Here is a 21328-nt window from a genome sequence, read left to right on the forward strand (position 1 = left end):
CTTTTCTGTGTGGTGGGTCACCTGGAGAGGGGAGATTGAATGAAGGGGATCCCTTAGGAAGCCAGGACCAAGGCTATGGAAATGATTCACAGAAAATGTTGGGGTGCTACACAGACAGGAAAGGTCACAGAAGGAAGAGAATGGCTGACATGCCGAATATTCTCTGTGAATTTATATGTGGTACTTTCGGTGCCCACAGAGCATCTCTACGAAACACAGAGAATAAAGGCATAACACACAAAGCGTGTATCTCTGGGTGTTTGCTGTTTGACCTTCATTCTTGAAGAGGACCAATGACATGAGGAGGGGGATGTCTTGACTTGCAAGTGAGTTGGATTTAAGTGGGGCAGGGCTGTGCAAAGCCATCAGCCTCACTTTCTCCTCCAGAGTCATTGGGGTTCAGTGGCCAGACATGGGTCAGCACAACGGGTCTTCGGGTGGTGATATCCTGACAAAAGAGAAGGCAGGAGTGATGTGAGGAGAGTGGGATTGATACTCTGCATGCAACCACAAACCTCACCAAAACGCAGTGCCCAACCCTGACTTTGCCTGACTGAGGATGGAACACACTACCCTGTGGCTGCCAGGGAGGGATTGGAGTGGAGTTCCAGAGGACGTGAGCACCTTAGGCACAGCCAGGAATTTGTCCACAGATGATATTTCTTAATTTAATTTTGTCTTGATGTGTGTGAGAGAGAATCGGAGGGAAACTGGGCTACTGATAGTGATGTGAAAAGAAAAAGGGAAAGGAGAGAAAGTGAAAGAAAGGAAAAGAAAGGAAAGGAGGAAAAGGAAAGAGAGGAAAAGAAAATAAAGAGGGGGAAAGGAAAGAGAGGAAGAGGAAAGGAAAGAAAGCAAAGGAAAAAGGGAAAGGAGAAAAGTAAAATTTAAGAAAACAAAGAAGAAAGGGGAAAAGGGAGAGAGGGGAAAAGATAGGAAAGAAGAATAGAAGTCTTTTTAAAGGCACCAGAGGACAGCAGAAGTTTGGAGGGAGATATACACAGGACAGCATTGAAACTATAACTGTGCGTTAGAAAATACCAAGCTGAGCTGTGATTTCCTCCTCTGTCCCTTGATGTGTCTGTTGACATTTGATACATAGAGTGAACAGAGTTTGTGTTCCTGAGTGTGACAGGAATTAGGGTAGGCGGACGGTGCATGGGACTTTGCTGGGGCTGTAGAGGATGCCCCGCCCTCTGCTGGGCTCAGGTCTTTTCCCAGTCTGGCCCTGCCCTGCCGAGGAGGGCTGCAGGGTTGGGCCCGCCTCCTTCCTTTCCCTTATCTTCCTGGACCTGTTCCCTCAGCAAGCTCCCTCAAGCCTTCTCCGCTTGATGATGTGACTGATTTGATTATGCCTAGGCCCAGTCTGGTCCTTACTCTGCAAGTGGGGAACTTGGGGGTGAAGAAGGGAAGCGGAGGAAGAAGAGAAATAGCGGACGAGTGTTCCTAGAGGCTCTAAGGGAGTTTATTACCTAGATTAGTGTCTCTGGGGGAGAGGCCTCAGGGCCCCCTCCCCGCCTAGGGCACTATGGCAGAGCAGACAAGGAGGTCCCCTGTCCCAGTTGGCTACAGAGTGAGATGCGCTCGCGGGCGCTCCGCCTACAGAACTTCCCTGCGGTGGGCCTTCTTGTGAATGACCAGTTGGGATTTCCAGTCAAAGCTCTCCCCACACTCCACACACGTGTGCTGTTTCTCGCCCGCGTGGGCCTTCCTATGAATGACCAGCTGGGATTTCCAGTTAAAGGACTTGCCACACTCTTGGCACTGGTAGTTCTTGTCGCCCGTGTGGCTTCGGCGGTGATTGCGCAGCATGGACAGCTCCCGAAAGCCCTTCCCACACTCGCTGCAGCGATAGGGCTTCTCTCCCGGGGGCGCCCGTGGCTTGGCCCTCGGGTCCCGGGGGTCTCGGGGGTCCTGGGGCTCCCTCCTCTCCTCGAGCGTACTGGCAGCCGGGCCTGTGTGGGATCTCTGATGAATGACAAACACCGACTTCCAGTCAAAGCCTTTGCCACACTCGTCACAAACGTAGGGTTTCTCTCTCCCGGCTGGGAGGGAGCTCAGAGCCCCTTGTGGAAAGTAGCCTTTGTCCCTCTCCAGCCACTGGGAGGCCGGCTCGCCGGGAACCTGCGGAGCCACTCCCCCAGGGAGGAGACCTCCTCGGGCGGCTCTGCCCGGAGGGCTTTCCCAGGCCACCAAGAGGGCCTTTCTTTTCCTCCCAGGACTTGCTGGCTCCGTGGTGGTCCAAAGGCCTCTCTCTGACACTGGACACGGCCCATCTCCCTGGGCTTGGCGGGGAGGCAGCTGCTGAGACGCCTGGGGCCTCGCACCATCCCCGGAAGGGCAGTCCTTGTGGTTCTGGCCCCTGCCACCTAGAAAGAGAGAAAGGCTTTAGGGACCGACACAGGGAGGTGGCTCCCGCTTTGCCCAGTGGTGTGTAGGGAGTGGACAATCCTGCCCCCAGTCCCCAAAGAAAGGGAAGTGGGAATGTAGGCATCGAAGCGGAAACCCTGGGAATGCTGACTGCGGAACTGCTTCTCATCCTCTGGAAAATTCGGGAAACCCGGGGGGGGGGGGGCAGAGAAGAATGTGAGCTGGGGAAGGGGTGGGCTCCTGGAAGGAGGGCCCACTGCTGCAGCGTCATCCACCCAAACCCGCCCATAACTGGTCAAGCCCAGATGTTTCCTTTCCCTCAGAGTCAGTGCGTGGGCACAGGGAGCTGGGGGCCATCCCCGAGACAGGCAGGGCGGGACAGTGGAGAACCCTTTCTCAGGGACGCACCTGGCGGGCAGACACCTCTGGGCCTCGCCTTGTCCTCTGCTGCTGTGCACAGACCGGGTCCCCACGGCTCCTCCCCGAGCTCCATCAGGGCTTTGGCGTCCGCTTTGGGGGCAGGGATACCTGTCACAGAGAAGAAGCAGTCCACACATCCGCAGCAGTCATAGAAGGCAATGACCACTGGGGCATTCGGGTAACCGGAGCTTTGCCCCAGAGGCATGTAGGCTCTGCCTGGAGCACGGAAAGGCCAGGGGACTGGCTGGTAGGCGACCACGCAGCTAGTAAGAAAGGGCTCGGACCCAGGGTTTCCAGGGTCCAAGACTGGGCCTCGCTCGACCAAGATGTCATATGCTATAACCGGGGGGGCTCCCGGAGGGAAGCGCCTATCCTGCCAATGTGGCTTCTGGTTACCGGTCCCCTCCACCCCACTGACCACGGTACTTCCGCCTGCCCCACCCTTCACTAGGTTTGGGGGGGGGGAGGGGGTCCAGAACGCAGTTCAGTGTGGCAAGTGTTCATGCATCATGGAGTCCTGTCTGCGTGCAGGGAGTCGGTCAACGATAGCTCCAGGGCCAAGTGGACAAGGGACCAGCCCTGACTTGTAGTAAAGGGGCCCAGGGACAAGCTGTGATGCAGCAGACGAAAGGGTCAAGAGGACCTAGCACCTGGTCTGATGCATGGTGGGAGCCCAGCTGGAGAAAGGGGCGGCAGGCCTCAGGGCAGCCAACAAGAAGGGAAGCTCTAGGATATGGGGAAGGGGTCAGTCTTCCGGGTAAGGGCCAGGACACCCAAAGGCAGGGTGGGGGTCTTGTGGCCCAAGTTCAAAGGGGGTGATGAAAGAGCTGAAGGCACAGCAGAGTCCAGGGGCAGGGTGGGGGTAGGGTCAGAGGCCCTGGGCAAGGGGCAAGAAGCATCTCCCCCCAGAAGCTTCCATCCCCGTTTAGGTCCCCAAGGCTGTGCCCAGCACCCAATGCTTAACATGGTCCCTGGCTCACAGTAGGCACTTGGTAAATGTTCACGGACTGAGACCGCTTACTCAAAGCAGGGGCCCCTCCTACCCTGTCATCCCATCTCTCACTGGTCTTCAGTCTCTCCCTCTCCTGGCTCCTTCCCTACCAACTACAAGTCAGCCTGAGTCTCCCCAGATTCCAGGCATTCTCTCTGGCTGTCCATCCCCCAGGCCCTCCCCATCTCCTCCACCCCCCACCCCTGTGTCTTCCTCAGAGGCCCCACTAAGCCTCCATCTTCTGTGAGAAGCCTTTCCTGATCTCCCTTCTGGCCAGCAAGCACCTTCCCTTGGCTGATTCTTTCCCACTCACCTTGTCTATAGACAAGGGTTTGTACATAATTGGTGGATCGTTGTGTCCCCCCTTACCCCCTAAGTAGGAACTGTGTACGATGCCTGGCATATAAGGAGCCTTTAATAAAGGACACACTGTGCTAAACACTTTGCAAATATGACCTCACTTGATCCCCAACAGCCCTAGGACACAGGGACTGTTATCCCTGTTTTACAGACAAGGGAACTCGGGTCTTCCTGTCTTCAGGGCACAGCGCCCCATCTCGGGGGTCACCATGTTACCGACATCCACTCCTCCATCCTTTGTAAGCTGGTGGCCGCCTGATCTCTGTCTCAGTCCCACCTGACCATCACAGTCTGCAAACCACAACTCACCTGCTCTGGGCCCCGTCACACCAGCTGAGTTCAGGAGTACACTATTCAAAAGCAATTCCAGTCAACATTTATGGAGTGCTTACTGTGTGCTCAGTGCAGAGGAAACAACGACAAGAGGGAAGACTCCTCTGCCCTCTACCCAGCAGATAAGCCAATGGGAAGGGAGGGGGGAGGGCATGCCAGCTGTGAGGCACAGCTGTACAAAGGCCAGGGGGAGAAAGGAGCAGGATTTACAGGCGGATGGTCCAGAGAGGAGGTGTAGGGGTGACGGGGAATAAGACTGGCCACCTGCAGGCTGAGAGGTGACAGGGAGCCAGTAGTGGGTGGACGGATGAACCAGGTACTGACCTCAATGAGAACAGGGGCCACGAGAGGTGATGGGCAGAAGCCGGGGGGCTGAGGGCTACTCCAAGACTGGCCATGGGGATCACTCCTATGTGACTCAGAGACAATGGGAACGTCCAGGACAGAACATTGAGGGGCCCTCCCATTAAGGGGTACAGAGAGATAACACTCCAGGCCAGAGACTTGAGAAGAGCAGAGTGGGACCGACCAGAAGACCCTGTCCAGAGATCACCTGGACCACAAGTCAAGATGGCAGTAGGGAAGGAAAAAAGGGAGAACCAAGGGTCAATGAAGCATTTAAAAAGAGTCTTTGACAGGGACACAGCCTAGCAGCTAGTGTTTGTACTGCCATGTGAAATTTAACATATATTTTAAAATGAGTTTAAAGTAATCAATGCATGCTTTCCCATTCAATCTTTTCTGCGACTGGTGGTGTTTCCCTTTCATGTAGGGAAATGCTGGGATCTCTTGGTGCTTTGCTAGTACATCATATTTTTCTAAAGGGGGCCTGAGGGTGCTAGGAATTGAATATTCAAGGTTTCCAATAAACAGTGATTTAGCTGAGCATTCCTTGTCTAAAGTGAGAAGAGGACTGAAGGACTGGGTACATGGCAATCTTGACTTTCTCTGTACAAGTAAAACCAGGAGCCAAGTTCGGGCAGTGAAGGCAGATGGAGGTGTCCCAGGGAAAGGTCATCATTGCCTCAGAAGCCAGCATAACAGCCAGCTAGGAACATCTGGGAGCACCCTGAGGGCACAGGAGGGAGAGGGCCCTGGAAATAAAGACACATTGGGCTGGCATGGGGAAAAGAGAGGCTTCCTGGGAGCCACCTGCCCAGATATCTTATGTGCTTTCTTCAGGAGAGCTGAGGCACAAGACACCGTGAGGACCAGACATCACGAAAAATAAAATGCACTGCATCTGACTGACAAGAAAACCTTTGTAGTGAAATCAAAGCTGTTTCAGAATCATCTCTAGAGGAGGGATCTGACCAGTCAAGCAATTGACAAACACTTATTATTCTGTATAAGGACATGCACTAAGTGCCAGGGATGCAAAGAAAGAGTTAAAAAAGTGCTTGCTGCCCTCAAGAAGCATACACTCTAAGGGGGGGGGGGCAGCAGGGAAAGGTAAATATTGACACCAAATCAGAATAAGGGACAAATAATGGAGAGGAGAAGATGCAGCCCCAAGCTGATCTCTTCAAAAAATAAAAAAGGGAGAGGGGAACAGATAAGGACTCTGCTCATAAGCACTCCCACAGAAATGGGGAGAGAGGATGAGAAAGGGAGTCAGAAATCCTGTCTCTCCTGGGGCCACAGGGAGCCTCCCATGAGACAATGGATGCCAAGGTTACTTATTTTCATCATTCTCCTGGTTAATGATATGATGGTAGTCCAAGACCAAGGCAGCCATGGCTCAGCCACCATGACGGCATAGTTTGGTGACCAAGGAACAACGCCCCATGGCGCACATTTAGGGAGGCATGGCTCAGACCCTCCCAAGAACCTTTCAATAAAGAGGCAGACTTTGCTGTGGCACTTGGGGTTAAGGACATGGAAGTCCCACCTAATTCTGATGTGCCTTTGACCTCTCCTCGTCCCTAATGTCATACACTCTCTGAGGTGGTTAAGGGGGGCACCAAGGGGTCCTAAAGATGCTGGAGCCTCTTCTACTCTGGGACAGCTGTCATCATGAAGGAATCTTTTCCTGGCATCTTCCCCCATTGCTGTCCCTGGTTCTGCCCTCTATGGCCATGCAGAACAAAGTGACCCTGTTTCCAAATGACAGCCCTGCAGAGCCTTGAAAAAAGCAATTGTGGCAGTCATCATGTCTCCCATAATCACCTCTTCTCTAGGCCACCCTGGTGGGAATGAGCCCCCTTCTACTGAGGCAAGTCCGTGGGGCAGTACACATGACCAGGGCCAGAGCTTCCTGTTGTCCATCCACTGGCAGAGTAAGAAACCCAGACCACCCCACTGAAGGCAAACAGACTTGATAAGCACAGGAATACCAAATGTCAGGGAATCTGGAGGAAAGTCACAGGGAGGCAACAGGGGAGACATCAGCCTTCATTTCCATTGGCCCTTCATGGGTAGGACTTATGCTTAATCAAGGCTGTCTTTGAGAAAGGTGAGATGGAAAAAGGGTGGCAGCAGCCACCGTGCCAGACACACCGACTAACCAAAGGGGTCAGAGGACACAAGAAACTGCTCATTTGCACTGGCCAGAGATGCTCCTCAAGCAAGGGGGTCTTCTAGGCCCTACATGGTAGGAGGTCTCTCTCCAATGCACAAAGCAGGGAGATTTATGCCAGGCCAAGGGATTCACTGCTGTCATGGGAAGTGCAGATGGAAGGGTCAAATCCCTCCAGGCAGCAAGGTCTGAAGCTGATGCTAGGACCCTCACAGCCCCTTGGAAAGGTCAAGACTAACCTTGCCCACAGGCAGGGCAGAGCTGAGCAGGAGTCCCTGAGCCAATCTTGGATGCCACTCAACCAGTCACCCCCGAATCAGCATGTCCAAGGTGTCTTCAGAGACAGGGGTCATCCGGCCCCTCCCTCTCTGAGCCCACCTCCACCCCGCAGATGGCCCCTGACCAAAGAAGCCAGCTGCCACCTCTCCAAGAGAGACTGTCCCCAACTAGAAGAAGGGTCCCCACACTGATCATGTGACTACTACAAACAAGAAAACTGGGAATTGGAGAAGTCAAGCAGTCACCAAGTGGCCAGCCTCCTCCTGGCTCAGCCTTCAAGGTGATTTGGACATCGCATGGTGGTTCAAAGTCTGGGAATCCTGAGATCTGAGTTTGAGCCCCACCATGGCTGCCACAAACTACATAAGCTCCAACACCCCTGGCCTCACCATGCCACAAGTTTGTGATTCTCACTGAAAATCCTGCTGCAGCCCTCCCCTCCTGGCCCCATCTCATAGTCTGCCCAAGTCTTTACTTCTGATTCCCCTGTGCCTTGTGTCCTCATATCCTGCAATCTCGAACCAATCAGCTCCCACACCTCCCAGCCTCCAGATAATCTGCTCCTACACCTCCTACCCTCCAAATGATCCATCCACACACAGCCCGAAGAGTAAGACCAGTCCTTACCCATGGAGACCACACTGCCATACTTCTCCAGCATGACGTCCCAGTACAGCTCCTTCTGGGAGGGGTCCAGCAGGCCCCACTCCTCCTGGGGAAACATCCCTAGATCAGAAGCTTCCTAGCACAGGGGACCTGGGGGGAGGGGTGCTGAATGGGCAGGAAAAAAGGAACCAGACTCCCCCCAGCCCAAGCGCAGTGCCTGGAGGACAGCAGCCATGGGGTCGAGGATTGCTGAACGAATTACAGGAGAGATGCTGTGACTAGGGGGAATCTCTCTTGTTCACTACCTGCACTGTTTCTGAAATCCCACCACACAAGAAAGGTGTCAAGATGCTGGATTTCAAGAGCTCCTCAGTCAAATGAATGTCCATGTTGGAGGGACAATAAAGCGTGCTGGAACTGGGCGAGCTGAGAAAGTGGGGAAGGAGGAAGGCAGGGCAAAGGATCATGGGACCCCAGAGCTGGAAGAGGTTTCAAAGGCCATGTGCTGTTGAAAAGAAAGAGCCTGAGGCCTGGGGAGGCGAGGTGACCTTCCCAAGGTAACACAGATGATAAGTGCCAAAGATGGCATTCAAACTCACGTTCTCCTGCTCCTATGCCAAGTCAGATTTGATCAAGCATTTGCTCACTCATTCATTCAACAAGCACTCATTAAACACCTACTGTGTGCCAGGCATAGGGCACAGCTCTGCAAATACTGCTCCTCCATTTCTTTTGCTGAGTTATCACGAACATCACAGTCCTAACTGTGGGTGTCTGGCAAGGGTGTCCTGGGTCCTCTTCTCCACTCGTTCCAGGGCACTTATCGAGCCTCGCCATCATGCTGCCAATGCCCAGATCTCACCCACACCCACACGGATGCACACACACTCGCACGCACGCGCACGCACACCTGCCTGCTGAAGGCACTGCCGTCCCAAACTTAGCAATGTCCTACACACCTCTGTTGTTCCACACATCTAATCAGCTGCCAAATCTTGCCATTTCTGCTCCCATATCTCTGTAATCCAACCCCTTCTCTCTACTCCAACAGCAACCACCTTAATCCAAGCCCTCTTGCCTAGATTAAGACATTCTTCTCCTCATTCATTTTTGGACCTCCTTTGCCATTTGGGTTGGTCTTTTTTTTTTTTTTTGAGGGGGAAGGCAAGGTAATTGAGGTTAAGTGACTCACCCAAGGTCACACAGCTAGTCAGTACATTTAAGTGTCTGAGGCTGGACTTGAACTCAGGTCCTCCTGACTCCCGGGCCAGTGGTCTATCCACTGCGCCACCTAGCCGTCCCCAACCTAAACTGTTAGTCTATTTTTTAAGGTGTTATTTTCTCCAGTGTTTTTTGGGGTCTCCTTTAGCAGGCTGTTGACTTGTTTTTCATGATTTTCTTGCATCATTCTCATTTCTCTTCCACTTCTCTTACTCGAGTTTCAGAATCCTTCCGGAGCTCCTCCACAGGCTGTGACCAGTTCGTTTTTCTCAGAGGCTTTTGACGCAGGAGCTTTGACTTTGCTGTCTTCTTCTTCTGTTTTGATCATCTTTGTCACCAAAGTCAGATTCTATAGTCTGACTTTGATGCCGTTTCCTCATCTTCCTGGTCAAACATTTAACTTTCTAACTCCCTGTCAAGGCAGGACTGCTTCGGGTGGGGGTGGGTGGACTGTCCCAGGCATCCGCTGCTGGATTTCCCCACCATCTGTGGGCCCAGGGCTCTGGAAGCGGCCACTGCTGCTGCTGCTGCTGCCCCCGCCATCCTGGGGGCTATGGCCTGACCACACTCCTCTTTCACCCACATCTCATAGAGCTCTCCCGCTAACCTTCCACACTGTTCTCAGCATGGTTTGAAAAGTCTGGATATTGCCACAGCCGTCAGCGATTCAGTCCCGTGGCCTGCTCCGACCCTGTCTGCACCCAGCGCAGCCCACACCAGACTGCACTCTCCTCCCAGCCCACTGTGACACAGCCTTCCGTCTGGGCTGTCTGTGTTTTACTCTGCCATTTTGTGGGTTCTGCAGCCCTAGAATTTGTTTAGTCGTTTTTCACAGGTATTTGGAGCGGCTTGGGGGCAAGCTCAAGCAAGGCCCTGCTTTTACTTCGCCATCTTGGCTCGGCCCCCTTTTGCTGCCAAAGGGATTTTCCTTAAATTCAGATCTGACCCTGTGATTCCCCTCCTCAACCAAGGCCAATGGCTTCCTCTGTTTAGCTTTTAAAGCCCCATACAACCCAGCTCCAATTTCTCTTTCCAGCCTCATTGGACACTGCACCCCCTCTTTGCACTGAGATCCTGGGGAAAAAATGGCCTTCTAAGTGTTCTTCGCCCCTAAGTTCCACTTACCGGTCTCCCGATAAACAAGCATTTCTCATGTACCTATTTTGTACCAGGAACCACGTACGAGAATGAAACGATCCTTACTCAGAAGGAGCTCACGTTCTAATCCACACAAGCAGACAGCCGAACCATAAATGCATAAATGTAACCGCAAGGTGGGAGGGGCGGGGGACAGCCAGTGCCCAGACCCAAAAAGGAGGCGGAGCCAGACGCAGCAGCCAATCACAGGGTGGACAGGTGGGTCTAGGGCTTCCAGCTGGAAATGTCCAATAGGCTGCGGGGGATTTAGGAGAGAGGTTGGGGCTGGATGTGTAGATCACGGGCCTTCTATCCTTCCTTACATCACAGGTGGAGGAGTGGGCTCCCTCTCTAAAGTTCCCATCACTTCCCATCCTCCTCCTTGCCCAACCCAAGAGAACATCCCTTCCGGAGCTGCCTCCATCGGTAGCCAACCCCATCTGGTTTCCTTCACAGGTATCCGATTTCTTAACAGACAAAACCACAGACCCTCCGCCTTTATCTGGATACAGGCTGCTCTTCTGATACCCTTCCAGTCAGGAGTCCTGATCCATCTGGCCTCCATGGTACTTCGGAGGCCAGACATGCCTAGGGACTTACGCTGGCTGCCAGCTCCCACCCCTCAAACCCTCCTCCTCAGCTGGGCCTGCTTCTCCCAGGAGCTGCTGGGTTCTATCCCCTCTCCATCATCAGGATGCCCACCTGCCCATCCAAAACCCACGCCCTCTCTCTAGGTAACTATGCACTTCCCAAGTCTGCCTCCCCCCTGATTCCCCAACTTTCCAAAGGGAAAGATGAACCTGCACCTAGGTCTTCTAGATTTTCCCGCCAGGGCCTGACGTTTCCGTCAGTCACTCCGGCAGATGATGTCCCCAGCTGGAAGAGGGCAGCGGCCTCTCTGTGGTAGACATCAAGGTGGCTGAGACTATCGGCCCAATCACCCCTGCAACCTCAGACCCCTTCCCCTCCTCCCCCTGCTTCTTGGACTCAAATTCCGAGCCTCCTCTGTCTCCTCTTTCCCAAGGACCATGATCCATTTTTCTTTTTTTTTCTTTTTTAAAGCAATTGGGGTTAAGTAACTTGCTCAAGGTTACACGGCCAGTTATTTCTGGGTGTGGTGCTAAGTGTCTGAGCCCGGATTCGATCTCAGGTCATCCAGATGCTGGGGCCGGTGCTCTTACTCGCTGAGCCACCTGGCCGCCCCCATGATCCATTTTTCATAGGCACTCCACAATGCCAGCCACCGCCAGCACCCTCATAGGCCGAGTGTCACACCTTCCCTTCCTCTGCTCTCATGAATGCTTAGCTTGAACCCAGCATGACCCTAAACGGACACAAGGCTAGCCCCTCCCCTGGCCCTCACCTGCCTGGCATCCTATGGCAGCCACTCAGCCCCTGCCTGCACGGTCTGCTGCCTCACTGGGGTGGTCCCTAGGGGCTCCCCCATTGCCTTTTCTTTTCCCACAGTAATCCTGTCAGCTTTGGGGGCATTAATGGCTGCTGCAACACTCTCCCATCAGGCCCCATGTGGAGGGTCTGGTTCATTTCTGAACATGGCCTGACCACACGGGCACAGACAAGATGGGGGCTTCCAGAACCCACAGAAGACTCAGGGGACACAGTCTGAGGGTACACACGGGAGACGGAAGACGCGGCAGAGAATACCACGCCTGGAGGTAGGAAAGACCTATATTAAAATCCTGCCCCTGATCTGGGGAACCTGAAAGCCAGGCCGGCCCCTGCAACAGCCATGCTCCAGCCCCTGGCTCTCTCCTGAGCCCTGGTCTGCTGGACATCTGGACAATGGGCACCAGACAGAGAACACCTGGGACACACAGATCCCAGACAAGACACATCCCAGGACAAACAGATCCTGGAGAGATGCCTTCAGGGACAGATGCCTGCCAGGAGAGATGGATCCTAGGACAGACAGAACCTGCAGAGATGCCTTTGGGGACAGATGGATCCTGGACAGACAGATCCTGAATAAGATGCCTCCTGGGACAGACAGATCCTAGAGAGATGCCTTCGGGGACAGACGGATCCTGGAGAGATGCCTTCAGGGACAGACAGATCCCGGACCGATAGATCCTGGACAGACAGATCCCGGACAAGAGGCCTCCTGGGACAGACGGATCCTGGAGAGTTGCCTTCAGGGACAGACAGATCATGGGACAGATGGATCCTGGACAGACAGATCCTGGACAAGACGCCTCCTGGGACAGACGAAACCTGGAGAGATACCTTTGGGGACAGACAGATCCCAGACAAGAGGCCTCCCGGGACAGACAGAACCTGGAGAGATACCTTCAGGGACAGACAGATCCCAGACAGATAGATCCTGGATAGAGGGATCCTAGGACAGACAGATCCCGGGACAGACAGATCCTGGGACAGACGGATCCTGGGACAGACAGATCCGTACAACTCAGAATCTGAGAAACTACAAGGAAACTGAGGCTCCATGAAGTGAAAGGATTTATCCAGTCACTTGGCTGTCTTAGTCTCTGAGGCAAGATCTAAACCCAAGTCTCCCCTGTCCATAATGATGGATTCATCACACCATACCAACTGTATGGTCAAATCTGAACTCACAATACACGCCAACATAGCTGCAGCCTCCCCTGGCCCTCCCAGGCTCAACCAGGGGCATTTATCTGCAGGGACCCCCACAGCACCCACGGGGGCCCACCCCCCCTTACTCTCAATGACCTCCAGGGAAAAGACTCTGGAGACAAGGGCAAGGCAGGCCTGCCACGAGGTCAGGATGTCCCAGCCCCATCCTTGTCCCTGTCCTTCCCTGTTCTTGTCTCTGTCTCTGTCCCCATCCTTGTTTCTGTCCCTGCCCATCATTGTCCACAGCATCAAAAGAGGCAGTGACTGGCCCAGGGTCACACAGCCAGGGGCAATGGTCCAGCCCACATCTTCCTGGACACAAGGACAGTTTTCTGTCCAGGAGGCCCCACAGACTGTCTGCTCTCCATAACAAGAGTATAAGAAAGAGGACCGTGCACAAAGCCAGCTCCTCTGGGCACGTCCTCCCTGTGCCAGTGCCTCGGGAGCCCTGGCAGTCATCCTTCAGACGCCCCGCTCCAAACAGGAGGAGCTTTTCCACCTTCTTATCCTCACTGAAACCCGGCGCTGCTGACGGCGCTCCCCGGCCTTCCTGGGCCCCTCCCACACTCACCCTGCTGTCTCTGGCTTCTCCTCCTTCCTCCTTGGCTTGGTGACCTCTGGGCACAGCCTCTCCTGCCCTCCTTCCTCTGCAGGCGCAGTGCAGCTTCCAGTCCCCCCCCCCACCACCACACCCTGGAAACGTAGGACCTCTGTGGTCAGAATTCTGGAATTCCCTTAACCAAAGAATATGGTCTTTTCCCTTCTCCCTCTGGCTCCTGTTATGTAACCCTCCCTCTCTGACCCCTCAGCCTTCCCTGCACCAGCTGCTCCTTCCTCTTCTCCCCATCCAGACCCTTTAGGGATCCAGCTCCATTCTCCACTGTCGCCTCTCGTGAATCCCTCCACCTCTTGTCATATCCCCCCATACCCCCAAGCCTCAGCCTAGGCTCATTCCACCATTCACCTCCTTGACACATACGCATGACGGTGAATGAAGGTGGGGAAAACCAGGCCGTGACCCCCGCCACTGGGCCCTCCCCTCCCCCACTGGGCGCTCCCCTCCCCCACTGGGCCCTCCCCGCTGCCAGGCAATCCTGCTTCCCCTCCCTCCTCAGCTCCCCCCCACTCAGCTGAGACCCCTGCTTCCTCCTCACCTCCCATCACTCAGGTGCTTTCTGCCCCCATGATGAGGGGGGGCTGCCCCCCTTCCATCCTGTCTCCTCCAGCATACGCCCCCTCAGTCACCCTCCCCCTCACTTATCTTTCATCTCTCCCTCTCTCTCAGCCTACAGACATGCTGTGTCTCCATCCTGTAAAAGCCCTCTATGGACCCTCCTGTCCCCAAGATCTTCCCATGTCTCTTCTGCCCTCTGTGGCTAAACTCCCCCAAAAGGCTGTCGGCGCCTCCTCTTTCTCCCCGACTTCCCACCTCATCACTCCACCCAGTGACCAGTGGTCCTTTCTGGGGCCTCGGTCTCCCTGACGTCACTGTTGGTCACCCTCTTTGGCTCTTCCAGGCCTTGGGGGTCCCTCCCTCCAGCCTGCTTCATCCCCTCCCACAGGTTAAAGGCTCACCTCTGTGCTGAGGATTTTAAGATATACCTTTCCCTGCCCCAAACTCTGCTGACCTCCCATCTCACCTCCAGTGGCCTTTCAGACAGCTCGAACTGGATGTCCGGCGGGTCCAGATCCGAGCTTCTTGTGTCTCCCCCACACACCCCTTCCCACCATCCACCCCATCTCTCAGGCTCTCCTCTTAGGACTCCTTCCCTCTCTCTCCAGACTCCATAGCGTCAAGGCCTGTCCATCTCACCTCCACGGCATCTGTCCCCCCCTCTGACCCTGCCCCCACCCTGGAGTGGCGCCTCGGCATTCCCCACCTGGCCTATGGAACAGCTGCAGGGGGGCCTGCCTGACTCAGACCTCCCTGCTCCAGCCCATCCTCAGCCACAAAAGCAATGCTCCTGAAGCACAAGTCTGGCCCTGTCACCTCCCATGACTCCCCACTAGCTCCAGGAGCAAACAAGCTGCCTGTTCTCACCCACCCCCTCCCTGCCAGATGCTCCCTCCATCTCCCGACTCTGGGCATTCCCAGCGGCCGTCCCTGGGCCTGGAACTCCAATACCCACTTCCCCACCTTCCTCAAAGCGCCCCCTCACTGGCCCATCGTGGCACAGCTGTCAGGCCGGGTTCCTAAAGATCACAGGGCAGGCCAGACTCTCAGATATACCCCTTCCCTCCCCAGCAAACTAAGGGACTGGACTGGCCAACGTCGCCCGGCTCGTAAATGGAGATGAGGTGGATCTGGGCAAGCATGTCTGACTCTCCAAGGTGTCCCCCCTGGGGGGGGGGCAACATCTCCTGATAGCTCCTCCCAACGGCAGAGAAAGGGCCTGGCTTTCCTCAGGCCTGCTGCCTGATGTCTTTAGATCAACAATCTCAGGGCCCCCCAAAGGCTTCAATTACCAAGGGGCAGCAGAAGCAATGGAGTCAAGATTGGGGGAGGGAAAGGGAGGAGAGGAGAAGAGAATGAGAGAAGAGAGAGGAAGAGGAAGGCTATACCCAGGACCCTGCCCACCAGCAGGGGCAGCTCCCCGTGGCAGACCTCACCTGGCATCCTGAAGGCAGGAAGGAGGCTGCTGTCTCTGGGTGGTGGCCATTCCCCTCCTGAGGGTGGGTAGGGTTCTGGGGAGTGGGTGGAGCTAGGAAGGAGACAGGGCAGGTTCAAGGCCACAGCCTGAGGTCTCCCCCCTCTGCCCTGCCCTGGGCACACCTCCACCGATGCAGCTGACAGGCATGGCCTCTGGGCCAAGGCCCAGCACACAGCGCCCAGCCCATCTTGTCCACCCTCTCCCAAGGGTGTGGGCCAGGAAGAAGGGTACCCTGCCTGGAATCCAAGGGCGCTTCTTCCTGCTCCCCGCAGGCTGCCCCTCAAAGGCCAATGGAGAGGACAGGAACCCCCACTCTGGGCTCTCCTTCCTTCTCTCTCTGTGTCTCTTTCCCCTCTCCTTCTCTCTGCATCTCTCTGTTCTGACTCTCTGCCTGTCTCCTATCCCTCTTTGTCTCTGTCTCTCTCCCTTCTCTCTCTCTCTCTCTCTCTCTCCTTTCCTTGCCCCCCACCCCGAGACCTTCCCCTCCTCTGGGTCCCCCAAGGGCTGCTCCCTGGTCCCTCCTTGCCCTACCGCCGCCTGCACAGTCACTGCCGCCTGCACTGTCACACACCTTTCTCCTGAGGCCCACTGGGCTCTTCTTCGAAAACGTCTTGGCCTGCCTCCTCTTGAGCACCTGGCTGAGGCCTTACAGGAGACTCCTCCTTCTGGCTTTTGCTCTGAAGGCCTTTGGCTTCCAGCTGGACACCCAGGGAATCTGTCTTTGCAGAAAGTCCTTCCTGTCTCAGGATACGACCCATGATCTGAGAAAATGGGAGACAGGGCCGAGCCCTGACCATGAGACTCAGCAGCCCCACCTTGGGGTAGAGCTTCCCTGGCCCTGACAGGGTGGGCGGGCTGACAGCCCCAGAGCTGCATAGGAGGAGGTGAGAGGAGGCCTGAGTCTGCTGGGGCAAGGAGTCCTCAAAAGAAGAAATCCAGGGCAGTGACCAGCATAGATTCTGAGCACTGAGAGTGGAGGTCCCCCTGCTTCCCCCAACCTCACCTGGCTTCACCTGTCCCCCCAGCCTCCCCTGCCCCCCCCCCCCTCCCCCGCCCCCCCTGCCCCCCAGCCTCCCCTGCTCTCTAGCCTTGCCCCCAGCCTCACCCACTGCATCAGCCTCACAGGGTTCCTCTGCAGGCCTTCTACCAGGGCCACTGCCTCTTCAGCATTCTGTGGCCCCTGCATTCGCACCCAGGTCTGGATCTCCATGGGGAGGATGTTCAGGAACTGCTCAAGCACCAACAGTTCCAGGATCCGCTCTTTGGGGCTGACCTCTGGCCGGAGCCAGAGGACACAGAGCTCTCGGAGCCGGCTCAGGGCCTCCCGGGGCCCGGCCGCCTCCTGGTAGCAGAACCTTCGGAATCGCTGGCGAGAGGCCTCAGGGCCGTTGGAGTCCTGGCCCCAGGCCGCCTCCTCCTCCCTCTGGAGGCCCACAGAATCCAGGGTGACAGGCATCATCAGGCTGTCACCAGGCTCTGCTCTGCAGGGACCTCTGAACTTTGGGCCCCCGGCTTCTCTCTCCTGTGGGGTCTGGGGCAGTTCCTCCCAAGGGTGCTGAAGGAGGGAACATGAAGACAACAGGGCAGTGGAGGAGGCGCCCAGCCCAGCCTTGGCTCTGGCCTCCCTTCTCAGAGAGCCTGTCACATCCCCCTGCACCATCCCCTTTGCCTTTGGGGGCACTCTCTTCAGTCCTCAGGTAATCCTCACCCTGCATTCAGTTATCAGAGAAAACCTGAGGGGCCTCACAGAGAGGAAACCCCCAGTGGTGCCAGGGCCTGTGGGGAGCTCAGGGTCCAAGGGGGCAGGAAGAGATGGTGAGCAGGCTGAGCACAGGGAGCCAGGCTGCAGCAGGGAATGGCGCTGTGTGTCCCTGCCCGGGACAGGCCGAGGGCTGGGGGCAGAAGCCCTTCCCCCAAGCAGCCGGGTGCAGGGGGCACCCCGGGGGTTCACTGCAGAAGCAGAAAGGGAAGAAGTGACTGAGGTGGGGTGAAGGAAAGAGCCAGGGTGCCCTCCAAGAAACAAGGTGTGCCCCTGGACAGACGACCGATGGGCCAACAGTGAGAGAAGGGAGGGCCCAGGGCGGGGAATACGCCTGCCATGGATGAGAAGAAGCAGGAGAATCAGAAAAGGAATACGTGCCAAGGGCTGAGGGGGCTGAGAAGAGAGGAAGTGCTAACAATGGGCCTACACGGCTCTTCGTGGGTGACAGAGAGGGCAGTAAGCATGGGGGCCTGGGCACGTTGGCAGGTGATGGGTGAGGTGCGAGTAAAAGGCCCCTGGAGGAGAGGAGAGGACCCAGGAGAATTCAGGCCACCAGGAACCTGGGGCCAGCTCAGGAGCAAAAGACAAGGCAGGGAGGAGAGGGCTGCCCTGGGAAAGCCAGAGGGAAAGGATGCGCTGTCCAAGGTCCTGGAGAAGCCAGCTGCGAAGATGAAACCAAGGGCATGGCCTTCCCTGGGTACCCTGACTGCGCCCCTGCCCCACCGAGAGCAGGGCCTGAACCCCTGGGAAAAAGTGGGGAGGGTTCTGAGAGGGGGCACGGCCAGGAGGCTGGGTGAACGGGGTGCTGGAGCCGCCAAGAACCGGACCTCTCCTGGGGTCCTGCCGCCTCCTCCTCCTGGGGTCCCACCACCCCTCCTCCTCCTGGGGTCCAGCCCCCCCTCCTCCTGGGGTTCAGCCCCCCCCTCCTCCTGGGGTCCCACCACCCCTCCTCCTCCTGGGGTCCTGCCGCCTCCTCCTCCTGGGGTCTTGCCTCCTCCACCTCCTCCTCTTCCTGGGGTCCCAACACCCCCCCTCCTGGGGTCCCACCCCCTCCTCCTGGAGGCCCCGCCCCCTCCTGGGGTCCCCGCCCCTCAGACTGTCTGTCCAGTCACACTAGGTACAGCCAAAAGAGGTCTTCTGGGATACACAGCCCGGCATCGAGTAAGCCCCAACCACAAGCCCAGCGCTTATGAATCCATCTGCCGGGAGGGTATTTCTACACAGATGCCCCCCAGCCTCTGTGCCGTTCCTCGCACCTCCCGAAGGGGAGGGAGCCCACAGGCCGCCGTCCCTCGGGGGCACTCACCGCGCTCTTATGGGCATAGGTGCTCTCAGCCCGCTCCCCGGGCGTAGACGCCCCCGGGGGGCCTCTGGGGGGGGCTCCCAGAGACATGGAAGGTAGCAGACGCAGCTCTCCACGGCCTCAGTCTCCTCCTGCGTCAAACAAAGAGGCGGTGCTGCGGTGAGGACCCTGGGCCCCAGGGAGGGAGGGGGGAATTCCCCAGGCCAGCCAGAGCCCCCCCCCCCCCCCCGAGTCCTAGTCTGGGAGCACAGGGGCTCGGACCTGTGCCCTGCTCCAGCCTCCCCAGTGGGGTTTGAGACCCCCGCAACCTGGGCAGATTGGGACGGGCGACGTGCAGGGGCCAGCTAGGGCCCGATGCCCCAGTGGGAGGGGCAGCTGCTCCCCATCAGCTCCAGGGGCCAAAAGCCATTTCCTTGGCCCTGGCACAAAGTCCCTGCCCGGACAGAGCCTGGCTAGGCTGGGTCCCAGGCCCAGGACGGCGTATTCCGCCCCATTTTACAGGTGCGCACTGCGGGACAGGCCCCCACAAACAGACGTGAGCACCCCGGGGGGGGGGCGCAGGCGCAGCCCCTCCTCAGTGTCCCCAAACGTCAGAGTGCTGCAGGGCAGGGCGGGCTCCTGGCGCTCCGGGCTCCTGCCCCCTCCCCGCCATGCCTCAGTTTCCCCCTCTGTCAGACGCCTGCACACCGTGTCAGCGTACGCTCTCAGAGGTCTAGGCTCTCCTGGGTCTCCCACAGACTCCCTGGACACACACCCCGAGCCGTTCTTCCTACTCCTCCTCCCCGCCCCTCCCCGCCCATGCCTGTCCTCACTCACCTCCCTCAGCGCCAGTGCCCAGCCTACAGTTCCCGAAAGGCGAACGATGCTGCGCGCGCAACCTCCTCCTCCCGCGCCTGCGCAGCCTGAGACACCGGCATTCCCAGGGAGGCCCATAAACTACGTTTCCCAGAAGGTACCGCGTCGCAAACGCCCCCTCCCCCCCCCCCCCCCCGCGCAGCCGCCGTTTGCCCTAGGCCGCGGAGGAAGCGTCCCGCTGTCGTCGACCCTCAGGGGGCTGGGCCGAGGGCACGAGCCACAAAGGCACCGGCAGGGCCGGAGGGCAGCTTCCTGCTCCCCCCAGCCGTACCCCGGGGACTCAGGAGGCGACAGCTCCCACAGTCCGCACTTACCAGTTGCCTCCGGCCTTGATGGAACGAGCTCCCACTGCGCACGCGCACACACGGAACGGCGGGGCGTCTCTCTTGGCCGAGGAGTGGGCGGGACAAACTCAGGTTATCGGCCAATTAGAGCCCGAGTTCCTTCTCTTACGGCAGCCTAGGGCCGGGCCGGCTCCATGGAAACCGTTAGCGCGTCCTCCCCGCCCATGGCGTCGCCTTGACTACAGCACGAGCGTCCCCGGCGGCGCCTTCTGGGAAATGGTGTTGTAGAGAGACCCGGACGCTTCGGCAGGCGCTCGTGGCCTTCGCCTCTCTCCCTACAGGGTCCTCCTGCGGAGCGGTAGAACCGTGATCCAGTTGCTGCCCTTCGGGCGCTCGCCGTACGTTCTGTCTCCCAGCCTTAGTTTGTTTCTTACTGCAATGGGGCCGATCTGCCTGTGTCCTTCCTTCGTGGCCGCCCCCCTTCCCACCCCCACCCACCCCGCTAGAGGATCTCTCAGGACTGTCCCGAGGGGAGGCCCACAGTCTGGGTGGGGAGGACCCCTAGAGTTCGGCCGCTTCCTGCTTCCGACCCCATCTCCCACCTCCAAATCTTTGCACAGCCTCCACTGTATGCCTGGAATCTGCTGCCCCTTTGCACTCCTTTAGCAAGCCTTCAGTGCCCCGATACAGGCAAAAGCCAGGAAGGCCCTGGCCTCAAGGAACTTACATCCCGTTGGGGAAAACCAATACGTCCCCTCTAAATGGTGCCCTGAAGAGAGCTTGGGACATGCACTGCGAATCCAGCTTCAGACACCTAGGCAAGTCACTTACTTCCCCTACCTGCCTGTTTCCTCATCTGTAGAATGGGGATAACAATGACACCCCACTTCCCAGTGTTGATGGGACATAACTATGTAAGGGATATCAGTATAAACACAGCATTGGGCAGAAAGAGGGAAAGGTCCTGGGCTTCCTGGAGGAGTGAACAGAACGCAGTTAAGGGACCAGAAGGTGGAAGAGAGGAAGCCCCAGGAAAGGCCCCTGGGAACTGCCCCTTAGCACAGACCTAAGAGGCCGTACTGGGCTGGCAAGTTTTTTGTCCTGAGGCTGAGAAACAAGCCAGCCTGTGGTTCTCACCAGTAACCCTGCAGCAGCACATTTCACTGCACTGATTTAGGGAGTTCAGTCCAGGCCTACTGATGGGGCCTTCCTGGGTAGGAAGTGGGAGGAGAGAGCCTTAACTAAGAGGCCTTACAGAGACAATACTTTATACCAAAAAACTTCACTCGCCCTACCATCCCCTCAAGCTATCATTTTCCCAGCCAAACTCCTCAAAAAGGGTTGGTGCCTCCAGTTTCTCTTCTCTCACCCTCTTTTAAACTCTATAATCCAGCTCCCATATCATTCCACCGACACTGTTCTCTCCAAAGTGACCGGTGACCTCTTAGTGGTCAAATTCAGTGGTCTTTTCTCAGGCCTCAGTCTCCTTGACCTTGCTGGACACTATTGATCATCCTCTACTCCCTGATCCCCTCTTATCTCTAGATTTTCAGGACACCCCTCACTTCTCTTTCCTGATTTCTCCTTCTAACTCTCTGACCATTCCTCCTCTGCTCCTTGGC

At 56.9% G+C, this 21328-nt stretch overlaps 1 protein-coding gene across 4 annotated transcripts; it reads right to left on the bottom strand.

Moving 5' to 3' along the window:
* Positions 1–282: 282 nt before the first annotated feature.
* Positions 283–19824, bottom strand: ZNF446 (zinc finger protein 446). Of its 4 annotated transcripts, XR_011171268.1 has the most exons (9): positions 19737–19824; positions 18571–18698; positions 16608–17057; positions 16074–16263; positions 15462–15553; positions 7899–7983; positions 2779–2898; positions 1473–2369; positions 283–448 (listed from the first exon to the last, which is right to left on the bottom strand). XR_011171268.1 is itself a non-coding variant. In XM_069102737.1 (8 exons), the coding sequence occupies exons 2-8, from the start codon at positions 18655–18657 to the stop codon at positions 1600–1602; spliced, it is 1794 nt and encodes a 597-aa protein (XP_068958838.1). In that variant the 5' UTR covers positions 18658–18698; positions 19737–19824; the 3' UTR covers positions 1444–1599. The 4 variants fall into 4 exon arrangements, 3 of the variants coding, with proteins under 3 accessions (XP_068958838.1, XP_068958840.1, XP_068958839.1); XM_069102737.1 differs by lacking the exon at positions 283–448 and having other exon boundaries at positions 1444–2369; XM_069102739.1 differs by lacking the exons at positions 283–448; positions 19737–19824 and adding an exon at positions 19384–19443 and having other exon boundaries at positions 1444–2369.
* Positions 19825–21328: the final 1504 nt, after the last annotated feature.

The sequence above is a fragment of the Petaurus breviceps genome, unplaced genomic scaffold (assembly GCF_028583685.1).
Source record: "Petaurus breviceps papuanus isolate PSGF00001 unplaced genomic scaffold, PetGlider_PUasm1.0 555, whole genome shotgun sequence".
Taxonomy (NCBI): Eukaryota; Metazoa; Chordata; class Mammalia; order Diprotodontia; family Petauridae; genus Petaurus; species Petaurus breviceps.